The sequence below is a fragment of the Calliphora vicina genome, chromosome 3 (assembly GCF_958450345.1).
Source record: "Calliphora vicina chromosome 3, idCalVici1.1, whole genome shotgun sequence".
NCBI lineage: Eukaryota > Metazoa > Arthropoda > Insecta > Diptera > Calliphoridae > Calliphora > Calliphora vicina.
Window position 1 is genome coordinate 38,171,206 of NC_088782.1, and position 22,009 is coordinate 38,193,214.

Genomic DNA, 22,009 nt, shown 5'->3' on the forward strand with positions numbered 1-22,009 from the left:
CGATGAGAAATGGATTTCTAGAAAAAACCTTTAAAATCTATGATTCATTAGCTTTATTATAAAATCATAATGATAAAATCTAACAGTTCTAAAGTTATTAACAGTTTCACTTTAGATATTTTGTACACATCTACTAAAAAATGTATACTTCGAACCTGAATTTCGAAATTCTCGACAACTTTAAATTTAGTATGGCCACGGAAAACATGTATACCAAATATCAAAATCAGAAGAGTAAAGTTTCAAATTTTTATTTTATTGAAATTTTTCGTTTCGTTAGAACAATGAAGCTCTCAAACCTTTAAGTGATTGGTCTAAATTTGTATGTACCAGCACTTTTGTTGTGGATCTAATTTAATGTTTTTACAGTAAAAAATAAATTTTGGTCAGCTATATTCAAGCATTTTCCTTTTCCCTATACAAATTAGTAAAACTTCTCAATATTTTTATGTTTGTAAACTTAAATATTTTTGTTTGTTTATTTTCTTGTATAATATAGTTGCTTATAAAACTAAATTTTAAAATGTATTACATTTAATTAAAATAAATAAATTAACATTTAATGAGATTATTTGTATTTGTGTGTTTTATACAGTTGTTACTAATCCTACAATAAAATTAAAATGTATTTAAAATAAATTCAGTCATACAAGTACAAAAAAATAATACATAAACAAATTAACAAAAAAAAATACTTAAGGATCTAATAATTTTCAATATAAAATCCACAAAAGATCCTTTGATTAAATTTAAAAATAAATTATTAAAGAATTTTTAATTTTTTATACAAAAAAAAAATTGTTTTGTTTGTTGTCATTTTCCAAGTTAATGGAGGGGTTTTAAAAACTGTTTTGTTTTTTGTTTAATCTCTAATTTGAGGAATTTTATTTGTATTTTAAAATTAAATAATAAATACTATTTACAAAGTTTGCTTTTGGATAAATTTGTTCATTCGGCTGCAATACTTTTGGTTACTGATGGCTTGTTGGCTTTTTTCAATATAATCTCTAGTTGGGATATTAAACCAATGGCCCGGAAATTCTCTTTGAATAAAGCAAAATCTTCCAAGGGCTTTAGGTATTCGAGGGCCTGGGCGTAAGTCTCTAAATCTTTTGTAGCATTAGTCGATTGACTGGGTGTGGGTGAGGTGTTGCCATTGGTGGTTTGGCCATTGAGGGATTTGGGTGAATTCGAGCGGGAATTTAGGATATTGCCTTGAGAGTTGGGTGTAGAAGAACGCTGAGAATTGGCACCGCTACTGCCGCCACCGCCGCTACCATTTGCCAACGGCAATTTGATTTTAAAACTATTATCAATGTTGTTGTTATTAATGCTTTTGGTTTCTCCAACTCCATTTTCTATAACCGTTGGAGGACTTTTAGATGTGGGCCGTGGGGGTGAGCTTGCTGCTGAAACATTGACTGGTGAAGTTCGTGAACTTTTCGTGGGGGGTGGTATTTCAGTATCTGGTTCGATGGAACGTGGTCTTTTAATTGCGCTAGGGCTAGCGCCATATGGGCTGGCTCTGTCGGCCATCGCTAAACCATTCTGTTGTGGCGGTGAATGGGAAGGAGGTCGGCTGGGCGTTTGCGGTTGTTGCTGGTGCTGTGCTGCTGGCATAGGGACTTGTGTTTGTTCAAGATGTAGCTGTGGCTGTACAGGATGTGCTGCATAGGCACCATTATGTTGCTGAGGATGTTGCTGATGATGATAATGCTGCTGGGGATGTTGTGGACGTTCATTATAGTAATCATGATAGCTGCTGTAGGGCGCTCCGGGATGCATGCCAGCATGTGGATGATTGTTATAGTGATGATAGCCATTTTGTTGTTGCTGGTGATGTTGCTGCTGCTGTTGGTGATAATATGATTGGGCGACTTGCTGTTGTTGATAGTAAGATTGAGCTGCCAATTTGGTATCCTGACCATAGCCATTATTTTGCTCCTGTTGATAAGTCTGTGTCGGTTCTTGTTCACTGGGATCATCTTCTTCCTCATATTCACCATACTGTTTCATATAGCTGATGTACTGTTCGGGAACATTTTCAAAGTTTTCAATACGCTCTGCACTGGTGGGTGGAAATAGATGGGCCAAATCCTGCACAATATCGGGTATCCATAGGGAGGGTCCTATGGGCTTCAACTGATTGGAAGCCAACTTTTGGGCAAAACCAGTTAAGTGGGTCTCACGGAAGCGGTTCAACCAACGATTATCGGCCGTAAATGAATCACAGCCTATAATCTGCTTGGCCGTTTCGGCTTTCTCCTTTATCATGCCATGTGTTATGGAACCTCTAAGCTGGGGATTTAGATTCGCCCTTACAAGCCATTCGTATACAACAGCATTGATGTAAGCACATCTTCTGCTTCTCTCAATTTCCTCTACCATAGCTTGCTGTTCGACGGCCTTTAAATTTGAGGGCACCTCCAGCTTTAAAGTGGGCACCGCACTGCCTGTCAAACGTCTGCCTCCTATGCACTGGGGATGGAAGTGTAAAGCACACACAACCGGCTTCTTAAAAGGTAAAATACGGCTCAGTGAGGCCTGGCAGGCTTGTGTCCAAAGTTTGTAGAAGGGATTATCTGGTCGGGGGAATTGAAAAAACTGCAAACTGGGAGCTTGTCGCGAATTAGACATACAGCCCACTATACAGCATCGTCTAACAGTAGGCATTTTTTAACAATTAACTTTATTTCTTATTCTTTATGTTTGATTTTTAATAACGGTTTAAGTTCTGCAAAGAAAAACAAAAGAAAACAAAAAAAGAATTAGTTAAATGTCAAATAACAATGTTGCATTTTGCAGGCAAAACAACAACAAAAAGCTTTTAATATGAAAAAAATATGGCAGCATTGTTCAGTTTTTCTTTTACATTTGTGCAAATCGGTTGGTTTTAGTGAACGGGAAATTTAGTTTTACAAATTAATTAAAATAAAGTGTTGTGATGTTTTAAAATGTACGCAAATTTGTTAAATATTATACAATTTATATAATAAAAGTGAAATTAGTGTTATAAAACAATTATTTGCTAAATAAATTGTGTCCAAACAAAGTTGTTCACCGGCAATACTAGTTGCATGTAATAATTTTTTTTAGCCGGCATATATGTGACGTTGGGTAAGTGTGTGTGTGTAATGAGAGTGCATTAATATGTATTAAGAGAAAAAGCGCGGGAAATGTTCTTATTGGATATTTGTTAGCTTTTGTTTTTTTGCGTCCGCTGTTTGAACGGAAATGTCAAAATGTTTGTTTTGTTTTATTACCAGCATTATTGTTTGTATGTAAAGAGTAGGATAATAACAACTCTGTTAGTGTACTCTAAATTTGGCAGCATTTTTTAGTGATAAGAAACAAACGAACTTGCTTGAAAATTTTATTTATTAATACATAAACCCGGTTTTCTGTAGTAGAACAGCGATTGTCTGCGTACTGCGGCAGCAGAGCCAGAGATAATGCAGGACGACGACGACAGACAGACGAGACAGATGGACGGCCGGGGAAAAATCCCTCCCGGCCGCTGAGAAAAAATTCGTTGCAATTTTTTGTGGTGAAAAAAGTGAAGTGAATAAAAAAAATCGTGTTGAATTTTTAGAAACTCACCACAAATACCGTTATGTCAAATTTTTCAAGTGTATTCATTGCATAAAAGTAGACAATAGTGTTTTTTCAGTTTTTTTTATGAATTCGAAAGGTAGTCCATCCTTGAAAAATTTCCAAATTTGTTTTCTTTTTAAGTTCGCATAAATACCACGAACCAACCAACCCATGCCGGTTTTCTAGAATGTAGTGTTTCTGCTGCGGCAGCAGTGCCAGCAGCAGCGACAGAAAGAGAGAGGCGGAGGAAAAACAAACCAGACGAACGGACGACAAACGTTAGTCTGGTGAACTGTAGAATTTTTAAAAAGTATACTAAATAAAAATCGTGGTGAATTTTTAGAAATTCAGCACAAATACCATTATACAAATTTTTCAAGGTCCATTGCAAATTTTTCAAACACCATGTTTGCTTTAACTCAACTACAGTACACACACAAATTTGGCAGCACTGTGAAACTGCACGTTATTTAAATTTGAATTTAAATAGTTTAAATTGCAATTTTCTTAGCAAATTAACTTTGCTTTATTAATTAGTTGCTAACATACATCATATTTCAAAGTTTTGAGTTTAAGTACAATATATTTTATAAAAATATAAAAATACATTATTTATTTTTCTAATTTTTTTATATTAAAATTAAAAAACTTAAAATTTTATTTCAAATATTAAAGTGCTTAATATAATTTTAAATTGAACATTTTCTTTTAAGCCTTTCTTCGTACATATGTATGTATTTCTATTACTCGAAATATTGATTATTTTTATTCAGAATTCTACCTACCTACATATATTTTGTGTATACACACAAAATTGCTTTTCTTTTTTCTAATTTTTGAAAAGTTTTGCAAGTGTATATATAAATATCCTTTTGAAATAATGCCAAATTAAAGTCCCTTCATTACTTATGAAAACTTTGCCCTATCCTTCAAAGCTAAGCATATACCAGAATATTTTCTCGTACATACCAACAAACACAAACATTTTCTATATAGAAAACTCTTCTTTTAAGGTAACACAAAAATATGGTTAAAACAAATTTTAAGACAGGGGATAAGATAAAACCTTTCCATAAATTATTTATTTATCTATAAGTACACACACATAATAAAACTTTTTCAAAACCTTTTTAGAAACAACCAAGGAAAGAGCCAACAAGAAATGAAAGACTGAAAGCAAAAAAAAACCTACTCTATCTGGTTTTATGTTTCATTTCTGTATAGTACTTTTTCCTATACCCCAGTTACTAAGGGAACATTTCAAACACCCAGGGCTTTATATAGTTACAACAATACTAGTTCGAAGAACACGCAACATGATAAAATACCCAGATAGAATCGTACAACGTTGAACGACTAAAGCAGCAAAACAAGAAAGAAATAACAGCAGCATGTTTGGCAAGCATGCCTCCTCTCGCCTTTAAAGCGCCCTATAGAGAGGAAAAATACAAACATATCTCGTTCAAGGGAAATAAATATTGTACACGTTCCACCTTTGTGTTTTGGGAAACTCAAATTTCTTAGCGTCATTGCTGCTGGCATGGAATGAAGTATTATATCTTAGGAATTAGTTAGTAGTGATGGTGGATGAATAAATGTTGGGGTGTTTGCTCAGCTGGCAGCCATTTTATATTTTAGATATTTAATGATGATGAAATATGATGAATGATAAAAAGATTGAATTTAATACATAGAGAGATATATACCTATACATCTTTGAAATTATTGAATGCAAAACTTAATTTATTGCTATGTTGTATATAAGAATAATTATTTCAAATATTTGATTGAATTTGTTGAATATTTTGAGATCAGTTTGTTAAAGAATTAATTCTTAAGAGTTAAATGATTATTGGGGACATTGAACAAAAAGATTAGCCTGTAGGGAAGATTTGAAACGAACATAGATTTGAAAAACTTATACATTTTAAAGAGTTTGAAGTTTTTTTTACGACTTACATTCATTTTAGGCCAATAGTAACCACTATGGTCAAACGAAATTGTGTTATGAATATATTTTGTCGTTTGAAGCCCTGGCAACTGGAAGATTAAAGAAATTTTTGAAGCAAACGATTTTAAAGCGATTTTTATATTTGCTGTATTATTTATAAAAATCGACTTAGCATGTTTCCACAATAAGCTATATTCTATAAATCGTCGTCGATTGGTTTTTGTAATTTTGAATTTTCGAACTTAATTTTAGGGCATTAAGAGAGTAGTTCTCGCCAAACCATAATTGAATCGTCTATTTCAAAAACCAGTCAAGTAACATAAATTAAAAAATTTAGTTATTGGCCGATTACTGTTTTGTAAAGGTTAATGCATCGTTTAATGCAAAAAAAATTTAATACTGCCTCCCTATTATGGTGAAGCAAAGCCGAGAAAGGCTTGACTGGTTTCTGCCTATGTTATACTAGGACGTAATTTTTATACCCTTCAGTGGCAAGGGTATATATAAGTTTGTCATTCCGTTTGTAATTTCCACATTTTTCATTTGCGACCCCATAAAGTATATATATTCTGGATCGTTATAGATAGCGGAATCGATATAGCCATGTCCGTCTGTGTGTTGAAATCAACTTTCCGAAGCCCCCAAATAACTTATATACACGATTCATACATCAATATCTCCAAAATTCTTCAGGCTCGGTCGCTATTTAAAATCGAGAAAATCGGTCCACAAATGGCTGAGATATAAGGAAAAAACTAGGACAACCTCGATTTTTGACCTATTTTTTATCTATATCTGGATTACTAAGTCATTAATATAGACAATATGAATATCTAATGATAGATTTTTCAAAGACCTTTGCAACGACGTATATAGTAGTTGGACATACATACAATGGGTAAAAATCGGAAAAAAATATTTTTTAACCCGAATTTTTTTTTCATCAAAAATTTTTTCTTTGTCATAAATTCTTTTTCCAAAAAAATTAATTAAAGAAATTTAAAAAAAATAATTTTGAAAAAAATCTTAAAAAAAAATTTAAAAAAATTTGGAAAAAAAAAATTTAAAACATTAAAAAAAAAATTTGATTTTGTTTAAATAAAAATATTTAAAAATATAATATTTTTAAGTATAATTTGGTGAAATGTGAAAAAAATAAAAGATTTACAAGCTCTAAGACCTTACTTGGTGGGATATAAAGAGTTTTATCGGAATATTTTTCAGTGGCCTACAACGGAACCAGAATGCACTGTAGAAAGAGTGTATAATGCTAAAAATTCTTTAAAAAGTTCATTTGTCTTTTTACTTTCAAAGTTCCTAATAAAATTTGAATATTTCGTATGAAATTTACAATAGTGATGATTGTTTGTTTCAGGAACTAGTCAAGTGTAAACTTTATATTAATTTTTAATTACCCTAGGTCTCCACGTGGCAATTTTTATTGCTACACACAAGCAATAACGTCGGCAGAACAACAGCACAGCGATTGCTTGTTGCTTTAGGTGGAGGAAACGTTCGTCACAAATATAAAATTTTCAACGAGAGAAGTTCTATGAAAAACTGATGTGTATTTTGCGTATATTTTATGTTGAATGATTTTTTTCACCAATTTCTTTGTTTTTTTACTTTTGGTACTTAAATAAATTAAATATGTATGAATTAATCGCACTGAATCATAGAAAGATGAAATTTTGAATTAATGACAACTGAACTGACAGCTTATTGCTTAGCAATAATTGCTCAATCAATCAGTAAAGCAATCATTGCGGAAAAGAATGCTACATATGGCAATTTGCGGTCTACACTCGCAAATATCATTGACGCAATCAAATTTGACAATTGCAGCAATAAATATTGCTACGTGGAGACCTAGGGTTATATGTTAATGTGTTTTATGTTTATGAAACAGTTACATAAATGGATAAATTTTATAGGAAAAAATATAAATTTTGTAAAAGTAATTTTTAGGTTGCTAGGAAGTTTTCTTTGATTTAATTAAAATCATTAATTTGTTGCTTGACTGGTTTTTGAAATAAACGATTGAATTGGAGTCACTGCTTTATGTCGAACGTATTATAATGCAATTGGTTGGCGCAGGTACCGAAAATAAGGCGTCCACTTAATTGCATAGACAAATTTTAGACTAATTTCTATAATTTCCCCGAATTTTATTACTTTTAAAGAAAACATTCCTTTTAAATTCTGCCGAAATACCTAAATCATATACAAATTTTCCTTTCCTTTTTTTAAGTTAGAGAGTTTCAAGGATTATTTAAGAAATAAAAGGTAATACTATACTTTATTTAATCCCCTAACAAAATGACGAAAGGAATATAACATTAATTACATTCTTAGAATTTTGTAGTCATACAAATAATTTCACAAATATCTTGGTTGTGTCAGCCAGTTAGAGAGCAGAGTATATAAGTAAGTAATACAATGTACAACTTATAACTAAGCATCGACTCTCGATTGAGTCATCAAGTATTTCCACTTTATATACAACATTTGAGTCAGTGTCAATTACTTATGTGGCCTCATTTGGCGATGTCGATACAAAATAAAATTACCTTTTTAAGTAGACTATAATGAGATTTGTTTTTAATATTCGTATGGCATTTTATAAACTTGTAAAGATTTACTACTTCTTGTTGGGCTGGTAGTTTAGGTAAAATCAATATATTCATTAGAAATCGTGCTCTGCTCTTCTTTAGATTGTAATTCATTTTACTCAAATATGGAAAAAAAATAAGAAAGAGTATTTTTTAGGTATGACTAAATCTGGGGGTTTATTAATCTACATAAATCTTGTAGAATGTAATAAGAAGGGGATTTTTGTTGTTGTTTAAAAATCCAATAAACTGGTTATTGCTTTAGCCAATTCTCTAAATCTCTTCAAAATTTTGTATGTATAACTACATTTTGAGTTAATGTGGTTTCCCTCTAGCAGACTCCTCTCACCTTTGGGTATTTTTTTGTCTTTGTTGTTTTTGCTGGCCCTCTAGGGGTTTCTATTTTATTATCAAGAAAAATTCTTTGACATCATTATCATCTTCATCATTAGCATGACAAAACGTTGGCAAAAATCGTGAGCTACATAAAATCTCTAAACGAACGAGATATCTTCTATTACTGCACGCTTTAATAAGCAGGTAGTCAGCCAGTCAGTCAGTCACTCAGGCAGCTTGTTGTTCGTTAGTTGCCATTTTTCATTTTATATCCATTTTGTACAACTCATGCTCATGCCCATGAGCCGTTTTGTATTTCCCACTAATTGTCTGAACGTCCAACTGTTGTTCAGTCTGTGTACCCACCCCTCCTCTAGCTATAGTTTATTTATGGTTTCTCCATGTCTAACTCTATACTCGTATAACTAGTAGTACATGGAGATTCATAATATCTTTCTTTCAACTCTACGAGTACCTAACTACAACTGACAAACAATGGTGACTACTAATATTTATATGTACGAGTCTATGTGCCACGACGACCAACGTCTATTATTACTGAAAAATTATTATTTATTTTTCTTCTTACTACTATTTTAATATATTACGGCACGATATTATATTACGTTCTACTTTTTCATTTTTTATTTTTATAAATTTATTTTCCACTTTATATCGTTCGTTCGTGTTTTATTTTGTATATCTAGCATTTTAAGAACTTTAGACCTTGACGAATTTGTAGAATTAAGTCAGCACACAATATACACACAAAAATTTCATATAGAATTTTTCGGATTTTCGTTTTAGAATATAAAATATAATACTTATAATGAGGGTTGGAAAGATACGTATTGTAGTTGTACTGTGTGTATTAACGATGATAAAATCGCATTTGATTGGGGTGTTCGAGTAGGTACATAGAGGTTACAATGAAATGCATTATGTATATAAGGATTTCCAGTTTTTTTTTTTAAATTTATGGAACCATATGTGCACTAAGATAAGAAATTATTTTAGAACCAGTAGGGTGCATTAACGTATAATAGTTTTTGTTTTGAACGAAAGTATACAAAATTTATCTTGATTGCTGATAAAAACTCATTGCTTTGAAAGGGGATTATAGAAATATCGAATAATTTATTATTTAGGATACATATATTTTTTTATTTTTATAAATTATGTATATAGATACACCTAATAAAGCAGAGTCGAAAAATATAGGTTTTAAAACGTTGGAACATCAATCAGAGGTCGGAGCCCTTTGCCGAAAATTAGATTAAGCTCATTTTCGAACAATCAGTGGAATGGGGAAGGGGACTTTATATTGCATATTTATAGACTTTGCAAAAGTCTTCAATATTTGTGGAATTCCTTTGCACTGTATCACTGTGGTTCCAAATCAAAATCTAGGTGGACAAAATTATTTGGAGCTCTTTTTATATAGAATTGGTATCTCCGATTTCAAAAAAAAAATGTTTAAAATATCAATATTAACTTTTTTTCAAGTTACAGTAGGGTCTAGCTATACATATAAAACTCATTAATAAAACATTTAAAAAAATACGTTTTCATGTGTTTCTGAAACTAAATTTTTAAAAAGATCTGTATTTACTATATTTCAAGTTACAGTAGGGTCTAGATATATAAAATTCCATAATAAATAAAGAAATATTTCTAAAAATTCCATTCCATAAAAATTAAAAAAAAAGTATTTCGGCGAGTGCTGGCGGCTACAATTTTTTTACAAATACATTCCCCAGAAGTTTCTTTAAATGATGTATATAGTCATTGGACGGGCTTCGACGGTCTTTTTTTTTGGCAAGCTATATCACATTCTTAGAAAAAAAAATATCAGTATATTTGAGACCCAAGTTTAAAGGACTATAACTGGAAAATGGAGAGGCCCATAAATATAAGATATACACTTAATAAAAGCCTATATCAATGTTTATCTATGTTTTGAAGTATGAATTTCTATATGGTAAAACAATTGAGATATATCTAATTTAGTAAAGCAGTAAAATATTAAAAAAATTAACGAAAATATGATTCAAAATTTGTTGAACTTCTGGCGCTTCTGTCGAGAAAACGAAATGTCCAATTGAAAAACCCATTTGTATTTGACGAGAGCAGATTGTCAGCTTTCGAAAAAACTTAGTTTTTCCAAATTCTGAAAATACCGATTTTCATAATTTTGTCCACCTAGATTTTGATTTGGAACCACAGTGTGTATGCATGAATTGATCTAATCCGTGTCCTAAACCGGGATTACACATTTATGGTCTTACATGAATGAAATCTAGGAAGACCCTTTAAATTTAACGCAGTTGTACGACAAGATTGTGTTTTATCTCCATTGCTGATCAATATAGTAATATAGATAATGCTTGAAGCAACAATCAATAGAAGAGCCATCACTTGGAGCCTATCTCCTAGCCCACATATTCAACGATATGGCAGCCAAACTAGTGAAAATACAGACCACGACAAGTGATACTGGTTTACATATTAACATAGTAAAGACCAATGTCTGGCGTTTAAATTCCAACAACTCCCAAAAGTTCCAAATAGACAATGTAGATCTTGAAGATGTCCAATCGTTTATATACCTGGATAGTGGCATAACAGCATCAGGCGGCTCACAAGAAAATATTGCATTAAAAAGACAAACCAAGCACTGCAAAAAGTATGGAAATCAACCTAAATTCATTTGAAGACCTGGAACAACATAGCTAGCGACATGCAATCCTCGTTACGAAAACTGCTCAAGATATTTTGGCCGAATGTTATCTCAAAAAGAGACCTGTGGGAATGAGCAGGTCAAGCACCAGATCATCAATCGTAAATGGAACCCCCAAGGCTGTAGAAGAAGAGGCAGACCCGCTAAAACCTAGAGGAGACAAATCGAAACTGAAACAAACTCAACTGGAAAGTGAAGCTGATAGCACATGCTAGATCACAATGAAATAACTTTTTTTTGGAACCACAGGAATCAATATAATATAAGTCGGCTTGAAAATAGTCACGATGTGATGATTTTGTCAAGGAAGACGAAGACTGCTCAGGCCAGACAAAAAAAGTTTGAAGTCCAAGAATTGAAGGCATTACTCCATGAAGATTGTTGTAAAACTCAATAAGAACTTGCAAAATCATTGGGAGTTACTCAAGCAGCAATTTCAAAATGCTTGCGAGCAGCAAGCAGGATCATTCAAAAGCAGGGAAATTGGTTACCATACAAATTGAAGCCGAGTGACCTAAAAAGACGATTTTGCATGTCCGAAATGATGCTTGAACGCTATAAAAGAAAATCATTTTTTCACCGAATCATTACTTGCGATGAAAAATGGATCCATTACGATAACTCGAAGAGTAAGAGATCGTATGCCAAATCGACATAAAAGCTAAATATTCATGGCGCTAAGGGAATGTTCTGTATTTGGTGGACCAAAAGGGTCCTATCTGCTTAAGAAATTTTTTATTTGCCGAAAAGCGCACAGAATACGCAGCCAGACTTAAAACCGTAATATTCCATCATCACAATGCTCGGCCACATGTTGCAATACCTGTTAAAAAGTATTTAGAATAAAGTGGTTGAGAAGTTTTGCCTCAGCCGCCTTATACTCCAGACCATGCCCCGTCCGACTACTATTTCTTTCGATCGATATTTCTGCTCTCTCTGGGATATGCTTCTCTTTAGAACAGAGTATCCGATATTGTTGCTTGATTCGTTGTTGGCCTCAAAAGATGAGCACTTCTTATGGCTCGGAATCCATATGTTACCAGAAAGATGGGAAAAGGTCATAGCTAACAATGACCAATACTTTGAATAAGTTTATATTGTACACATTTTTCAAAATAAAAGTTAAAAATTTCAAAAAAAAAAATTCCGCGATTTTAAAACACCCATTAAAAAGTACGATCGTATCTACTTTTCCATCCATCTTAATCGGAGGAGCCAAATTGTGTGACCTTGTTGAATATCTAGTTAATATTGATCTAGTTTCTTAATACCATAGATTGATCCTGTCAAAACGCAATCATATCGATTCTGCTTGATTGCTGGCGTGCAGTGTGGTACCACGTAAACCAGTGGTCGGCATAAAGACAGTCATTCTAATTTTACTGACTGAGTCTTAAGGGCACTGCTACACGTTCAATATATATTGACCGCGATCAAGTATCTCGATATTTATTGAACGTGTAGCATGAAGTATTGATGGATCGGGATCTAAATCGCAGAATAAACTAATCACAAATATCACAATATATATTGAATGTGTAGCAGTGCCCTAAAATATGTATTTATAAAATACAACACAGGTGTTTTTGGCCACTGCTACACATTCAATATATATTGACCTCGATCAAGTATCTCGATATTTATTGAACGTGTAGCATGAAGTATTGATGGATCGCGATCCAAATCGCAGAATAACCTAATTTTGCGTGATCCATTACAATGGATCGCGATCCAAATATCACAATATATATTGAACGTGTAGCAGTGCCCTTTGATTTTAAAGTCTTCTCTTCAACTTCTACAAGATTATCAATATGCTATTGTCAAGCTTCACAACTACAAGCTATTCAGAAATAGAACCTTTTAGACCTACAGATCTAAGCTCAAACCATTTTTTTTTATTAATTTCAATTTAATTTACAATACTTATTTGCTAAAGATAAAAAAATCATTATTATTTTTTTCCCCAGTGCTGTTTTATAAATTCAAATATAATTTCAAGCTGTTTTGAATAAATCGATTAACCCCAAAAACACATTAAAAAAACGTTACGATCAGTTAGTTGTATTTTCATCATGATCGTACCATACTATCTATGTAACTTGTATTTTCAGTTGTATGATGTGGGTATTAATAGCGACTGAATATCATGAGTAATAAAATAAGAATTCTTTTAATTAAACCTCTTTTAAAATGCTGATGAATCAGAATCTAGATCTGCCGCATGAGCTAAGCTTCTAATGGCATCGAAAAAATATAAAAGATAAATAGTAGATTGTCGATACAACATGGTTTTAAGCAAAAGACACGATTCTGTTTTAGGAAACACTGAGAGAAATGTGGATAAATGTGATAAAGTTTAAAGGTTAAATTAACAATAATAAATATCTTAGTTCTCTTTGCTCTAGGTAATCTAGTTGACAACTCTTAACATTATTCTCAATAAAAAAGGTTGGCAATATTATGCCAATTCTTGATTTTTGAATTTCAATATAAAAACCTACTCATTATTTACATATAATTTTTATTATTTATTTTTGAGAATTGTTATTTATAGCAAAAAGTTTGGCGTAAAATTTCCAAAAAAAAAAAAATATGAATTTTTTTCTTTTGAAAATGCTGGGAATTTGAGAATTTTCTTTTATAGCTAATTGCAGTTATTTCATTTCATAGGGAAATGTGTTGAGTTTGCGCGTTTTTGAAAATGCAAATTGAAATTCTTTGTATGAGTACTTTAATTTTTATCTGTGTATTAAGTATTTTGTGATTTAATCAAGGCTATTAAATCACTATGGGCTTGCAATATTCATATATATATAGTATGAGATATACATATGTAAGTATCTGTGAGTGTGTTTCAGCATGAGTATGAGTGTAAAGATACTATATACAGGTGTGAGTGAGTCAAGCTCGAATTCTTAAAATGGTTAAACTAACGGTAATGCAATCGATAAAGAAATTTTACTTTATCAACCGGAAGCTCTATAAATATACGTAATAAACTTTAGTTTAGTTGAACATTTATTTTTGTAAAATGTTATTTTTATTATAAAAATGGGGAAAAACATCTATATATTTTTAAAATTAATTAATAGGAATGGTCAATTTGACAAGTATTTTTTTAAATTTAGGATTTCTGAGAATTGTATTAGTGGTTTTAATTTTCACTTATTTTGAAGCAAATAACTTGTATTATTCTTATATAGTGGAAAAAACGAATTTTTATGTGGTTAAAATAAGTCTACTCATGAAGAATACCGGTTCGAAAGTATAAAGGTCAGGAAATCCATATGAATCATCTCATCTGACATTCTAAATTATTAATTGAGAAAAAGTGGAGAATATTTTGCATGAACGTCACTTAATCGAATACTATGTAACTAACTCTTGCTAAGCTTATAGTAGGATTAAGCTCCATTTTCTCAATCCCTGGTTATTTTTTAAACTGACAGTTTATATTAATTGAAAGTATATCGTTATCATAAACGATTACCAGAGATTGAGTAAATGGGATTAAGAATTGTGAGGGGAAGCTGCCGCTTTTTATGTCAAATAGTTATTATTGGGTTATTATTGGAATACATCAGGTCATCTAAATAGAATGCATAGACAGTATTTGAGAACATCAGAAGTATGGCTTTCAGAGTGGAAAAGGAAATGAAAGAGGAGAGGAAGAAAAAAGGAATTATAATAAGACCTATTGGGCTCTATGGACGCTGGTTTCTTATTGGAACCTGTTTCACTCTTATAACCCAACCTAACCATGACAATATCGAAGAAATACTTTAGAAGTAAAATTAGGAGTTTGGCTTTCAGAGTGGAAAATGAAGTGAAAGAGCACAAAGAGATTAAAGGGAATTATAATGGCACTTATTGGTATCTATGGAAGCTGATTTTTGATTTGAAATTGTGTAATTTTTATAGCCTAACCATGACAATATCGATGTAATATTTTAGAGAAAGAGTCTAAAGAGTTGGATTTTGAGAAGGTACTTCAGTGTCATATGAATCACTTTATTTTGAACTTCATGGCCTTAACCCTCTAATACCCAAGCATACCCAAGACACTCATCTCAAAAATGCCAATAAATGCAAAACTCATGTAACAGTTGTTAAAAAAGGCACTTAAATAATTTTAAATAGTTTTCGAAATGAAATACCAGTTATATTTGCATTTATTCGCATTTCGCGATGAGTGCCTAGAGGCATGCTTAAGCATTAGAGGGTTAAGAAATGGTGGAATATCGTGATATTGACTACTGTTGTGATATTATTAAGTTATTTGAGAAAAAATGGAGAATATTCTGCATCAATACCAAATGTATGACAACATCAAAGGGGTACTTGGGTAAAGACTTGTTGGAACGTTTGGAGAAAAGCCGAAAATTGTAAATTTTGAACCGTCGCATTAGTTCCATGTAAATCGCCTTATTTTAAACATCTTGGCCTGATTAAATGGTGAAGAAAAATAGTGATATTCTTCTAAATTATCACTTTTATGTTAGTTAAGTTATTTGGGAAAAAGTTGAGAATAATTTGTACGAACGTCGGCGTATGACAACTTTTGAAGAGGTACTTGACAAAGGAGTTATTGTAATGTTTGAAGCAAGAGTCGAAAGTGGTGGATTTTTTCAAGGCGCTTCAGTGCCATACAAATAATCTCGTTTGTGAACTCCCTGGTCGGAACAAATAATGAAAAAAATCATGATATTCACCCCTATAGCGAATCAATATTTCACATGAAATATGTTCCCTTTTTCCCATTTTTCGTTCAACAACTTTGTTCACGTGAAAAAATTTCCCATGTTGTGCAATTTTTAGATGGAATTTTGTAAACAATAAACAGCTGTTACCAACAAAATCAACTATTGTGAATGAAAAGTTCATGGGAATATCAAGATAGGAATTTTAGCTTCGAGGGAAATGGATGTTAAAGGCTACTGAGCAGAGACCGGCGCCAAACTGCTGTAAACCGAGTGAACCTAATCAATGAAAATTTTTCATCTTATGTAGGCTTGAGAATAGCCACCTTTAGTAATTTCATTAAATTTTCGGAATTACACTTTGTAATTTTTACAATTTCAGTAATTTTCTTTAGCCGGCTGACAGGCGTTTTGAGCAGTCGCCGATCTTTTTTATAGTCTGCCGCCGTCAAATTTGGTCACTGCAGGTCTTTGTCACTGAGAGTAAAGTTGAGAACATATGTATTTCAAGAACACAATCCATGGTAGACATAGTAAGGTTGCACACATGCGTAGACCAATAGGCGTAACATATAGTCCCCTGCCACTGAGTTTTGTTGCCAAAATTAAAGAAATAAATGGAAATAGATTAGGCTCCCATAAGAAAGTAAACCACTTTTTGACAGCATTTGACAAATATGTATTTATAAATTTTGAACATTCGGAAACCATTTTCAGATGGCCCTCGTACATTAACAATTCCACAAATGATCACTTATATTTCAGATAATTTAGAATTTTATTTTTTTTTATTTTTAATCGAAATGACGATTCCAATCCAATTTGCCAATTACATATTAATAAAATTTAAAAACACTTTTGGGCATTCAAAATACATTTTCAATTGGCCCTCGTACATTAACATTATCACAATTTAAAAGGGTTGGCTACTGATTCAAAACGGTATAAAAGTAAAGATAACTCTAATTTGGATTATTTCGGTAACGGTATTTCATCGATAACAGCAATTTCATGCTGAATTAAATTATTAATACAATTTACAAAAAAAAAAATAAATTAAGTTGAGAATGATGGCATTTTTAAAAATCAATTTTTAAAATAAAAAATTTTATTTTTATAATTTAAAATTATTTATAGAATATCGGTAACGGTAATTGCAATTATTTCGCAAATAATCATTTATATTTCACAATAATTTTCAAATATACCTCGTACATTAACATTTACACAAATTGTTTTAAAAACTATATTATTTTCAAACTGAATGCACTTTTTAGCCGCCTTTTTTGTTTATTTGCAAAAACAATGCAAAATATAAAAGGAAAAACAAAACACAAACAAATTGTTTACAAAAAAAAACATAATAATGTTTATTTGTTTACCTTCTCTTAGTTGAAATGCTGTTGTTGTTGTTGTATGCGTAAAGAAAATACACACATACACATGTGTAAATCTCAAGACCCCGTTTGTTTATTTGTTTTTATTATTGTTGTTGTTATTTATTATTGATGATGATGATAATGATGATGTTGTTGCTGTAGTATTACTGTTTATTTGGTGAATGTTTTTATTTTTACATACACTTTCACATAAAAACCGTTTAGTTTTAGTTTGTTTTTTTGTTTATTTACTCTTACATTTGTTATTGTTCTACCTTCACACACTCTGATTCATGCTCATATAGTATGCATGCACAAAAACAAGTACTTCATTGATACACTTTATAAACAACAACAAAGAGTACATGCACTCTTGCTTTATGTATTGCTATATATATCTACTTATGTATAAACACAAACAATTTTCTTTAAACCACGAGAGCGACAAATAAAAACACGAAGAGCATAAAGTAAATGTGAATATAAGTTGTAGTGTGGGTCTCTATATGAACCGATTTTATATAGAAATTTTTATTATACTCAAAATGTGAATTAAAAAACCAGAAAAGTTTTTCAAAATATGTATTTCGCACATCCGATATAGAATATTATACAAACGTACCCAACGACTGCTCAACACAAAATGAGACGAGCCAAAAGACCCAACAAACACACGATTTTCTACGACTCGTACATACCAATCAAGCTAAAAAACTATAGCATTGGATGATGTTGTTAGCAGTACGTAAAAACTCACACAGATACACACACACACATGCACACACACCCATATAAAATTCATTCAAACATCCAAACATTCAGGCACACACAGATACAACATCACCGCACAGTCACACACACACACCTAAACCCATCTGAACATTAACAGCAGTTGTTGTACGTACGACTGACTGCCTGACTACTCAAACTGAATACTCTGTGTGCGAAGGGAAAGACAAATTTTTATAATATATAAATCCCAATATACCAACCATACCAGGCAGACCAGGCCAGACCAACCGAACCAAATATAACAAAAAAAATATATAAAACAACCACTCGACGAACGTTTAAACGACAAGAGACTAAACAACGGAACGTCAATCGTTAAGATGGTGAGTGAGACCTAACGACCGTCTGAACGTAGTGGTGGTGTTTAATGCCCTGTTTACTACATACAGCTGGGTAGAAAATGACTGGTAAGCGAGCATGCAAACCGTAATAATAATTACAGTATTACTTCGATATAATGCATTTTAATACAACTCATATAAGACAAGAAGAGTTGAAAAAGAAAATGTTTGTAAAACGATGACATTAGATTTCCCCTACTTTAAATAGCAACCGAACCGGGACTAAGTTATTTTGGGGTTTCGGAAAGTTGATTTCAACAGACAGGCGAAAATCGCTGTATCTATTCCGATCCAGAGTATATATAAATACTAATCTGCTAGACCCGATGTATTTCTTAATGTATTTCTACTGACGCTGAAAGGAAAGTTTGTCGACATTTTAACTAGTGCAATTGTCTGTAGAGAAATAGTATTGACATAGAGACATATGGTCCTAGGCTGACTACAGGGTAACGAATTTGTTTTGTTGGTAATAGTTTTGTTGAATGAATTACTAATATCATTTAGTTCTGATTTACGAACTAAATGATTTTAGTAATTCATGTTAGTAAATTGAATTCATTAATTCAAAGCTCTGGTAAAGGAAAATTAAAAACTTTGATTAAATTTACTCATTGTTTGCAACACGTACGAGCCAATTCTTCTTTATTTTCCAACCTAAGATGGAGAATGTTAGAAATTGCGAAACGAAACTGTTTTCTCAGTATAGGTTCCTATTTCAGTTCACTGGATTTCCTGGTAATGAAGATAGTGTAACGAGATCCTCTACATGATCCTAATCGAGACTAAACTAATCAGTAGCATATTTAAGCAGATGTGCCTATCAACTAACAATACAACAAGCCTAGTAAAAGATAACGGTCAGCGTTTAAATCGAATGCTAAGATGGCGTAGATGAAAAGGGTGACTGAAAAGGACGCTGTAACATCTTCTACTTCTCATTGTGAAAACTCTTACAACTCTTACTTGGATCCAATCATTCCTTTCTAGATGAAAATATATTTATACACAACGTATTTTCTCAATCACGAATTAATTTCTCTGTGGACATGCGTGTCAATTATTTTAAAATTTAAATGCACTAGCCACATGCAATTTTAGCCCCAAGGAACCAATCACGTGATAAGTTCTGTGTCGGTTCCCTTCCCTTTATTGTTTATTAACACAAACGTGAAAGTAATTTGTAAAACTTGTTTTCATATTAAAAATGCGGGATTTTTTCAAATGTTTATCATTTATTTCGAAATATTTCTACAATATAAATTTATTCAAAATATTGGCTATTGTTAGCTATGACCTCTTCTCGTCTTTTTGGCAACGTATGGATTCCGAGCAAAAAGAACTGCTCATCTTTTGGGGCCAAGAAGGAATCAAGCCAATTTCGGATACTCTGTTCTGAAGTGAATCGTTTCCCAGAGAGATCGTTCTGCATCGATCGAAACAAATAGTAGTCGAACGGTTCACGGTCTGGACTATAAAGTGGGTGAGTCAAAACTCCACAACCACTTCATTCTAAATACTCTTCAACATGTGGCCGAGCGTTGTCATGATGGAATATTACGGTTTCATGACTGGGCGCATATTCAGGGCGCTTTTCGGCCAATGCTCGCTTCAAACGAATCAGTTGCGTACGGTACAGGTTCCCTGTGATGGTCTGGTGAGATTTCAGCAGCTCGTAATGGATAGGACCATTTTGTTCCCACCAAATACAGAGCATTACCTTAGCGCCATGGATATTTGCCTTTGGTGCCGATTCAGCTGTTGGGCCGAGCTTCACATACGATCTGTTACACATCGGGTTATCGTAATGGATCCATTTTCCTTCGGATGTAAAGATTCGGTACAAAAATGATTTTCTTTTATAGCGTTCAAGTGGGATTTCAGACATGCAAAATCGTCTTTCAAGGTCTCGCGGCTTCAATTCGTATGTTACTCAATTTCCCTAATTGTGGATGAAACCTGCAGCTCGCAAACGTTTTGAAATTCAGGCCCTAATTTTGTAAATCACGTCACCAAAGTGATATTTATGTGCAAAGCAAAAACAACATTTAACACATTTCAAAAATTTGTTTTTGTTTTATGTACAAATTCTGAACCAAACAAACGCACAAAAATTCAAGCGTTGATTTGCCTTTCATAATTTGAAAATTGTGTACACAAAACAAAAACAAATTTTTAAAATGTGTGAAATGTTGTTTTTGCTTTGCACATAAATGTCACTTTGGTGACGTGATTTATAAAATTAGGGCCTCAATTTGACAATAATCTTCATGGATAAAAGACACCCACCATATGCTTTTGTGAGCAACTTTTTCAAATTAAAGAAATAAAGCAAAACTTCCAGCATATGACGCTTTGTTGGTACAGAATTCGTCATTTTCAAAGCAAAACAAACTTTGTTTATACTATAATGTTCAATAACTAAAGCTACGTTTCCGCATACACCGTAATCGGCACCGAAAAGTTCGTTTAAGCGGAAACGTAGCTTAAGTGAGAACAAATTATATACTACGTTTATACGTGGCCTATTCGCAAATAAAAATTATTTGTAATTAACTAACTCACTGTTTATAAGTCACTTTGGTTACCGAAATTTTTGTTTTTATGAGATGCCGGATGGTAAACTTTAATAATTTGGTAGCAATGTTATTGGTAAAATTATGATACATTTTTAATTTTTTTAAATGCGAAAATGAAATAATCTAAATTTCTTGTTTGGCTTGCAATAAAATTAATGATGATTATGTTGAGATATACGAAGAATATGATCTTCAAAATAATATAAGTGATGTTATACGACACTCATAACAAGGGTGTATTTAATCAATTGACAGTGCTCTTCCAATTTGGATGACCTTAGGCACATATTCTTCTTCCATGTTGTCAATTCTGGCCATTGATGAGGTACACACAGCCTCAGAAGTGGGTTTACACCAGTGATTTTTTGATTTTTTTAAGATCATAAAAATCATTATATTCCGACTTAAATCTTTTTTTTTTTGAGAACCGAATCTATTATTCAACTCAATCTCCAACATACCGAAACTTTTTAATTTGAATCGATGGATAGATTTTAGGATTTTCAATATCTTAAAAAAAATCAAATAATTTTTGGTGTTTACTCACTTTTGAGGCTCACTGTATATTCAAAATTTCTGTTCTAAATTTCATACTGGATAGTTGCTGTAAATGTTCTATTTTGGTTATTTTCCAGACTGTGACGTATAATTTAGATTAATATCTTCATAAATATTCATTCTACTATCTAATTTCTTCTATTTGAAAAGTGCATTGCTCAAAACTTTTAAAGAAAGATTTCATAGAAAGTACATATTATTAAAGTTTGAAATGAACCTGAACCGTTTGAACCACGATTCCAAGAAAACAAAAACATACAAACACCTTATATACCGATGCAATTACAAAATTCGTGGCTTTTGCTACTGTGATACAAAAGGAAACCAAATGAAAAGAGTACTGAACATTACTTTAGCTATTTTTATTATCATCATCATTTTGAAGATTTCATTATATCAACGTTTCACTGTAATTACTGTGAGG

General features: G+C 32.1%; 1 protein-coding gene across 1 annotated transcript; it reads right to left on the reverse strand.

Moving 5' to 3' along the window:
* Positions 1–443: 443 nt before the first annotated feature.
* On the reverse strand, positions 444–17,953 carry LOC135954997 (integrator complex subunit 3 homolog). The gene is made up of 2 exons (XM_065505266.1): positions 17,319–17,953; positions 444–2,734 (listed from the first exon to the last, which is right to left on the reverse strand). The coding sequence occupies exon 2, from the start codon at positions 2,671–2,673 to the stop codon at positions 949–951; it is 1,725 nt and encodes a 574-aa protein (XP_065361338.1). The 5' UTR covers positions 2,674–2,734; positions 17,319–17,953; the 3' UTR covers positions 444–948.
* Positions 17,954–22,009: the final 4,056 nt, after the last annotated feature.

Excerpts from the sequence above, each read along its gene's own strand:
- LOC135954997 (XM_065505266.1), bottom strand. The coding sequence starts at position 2,673 with ATGCCTACTGTTAGACGATGCTGTATAGTGGGCTGTATGTCTAATTCG.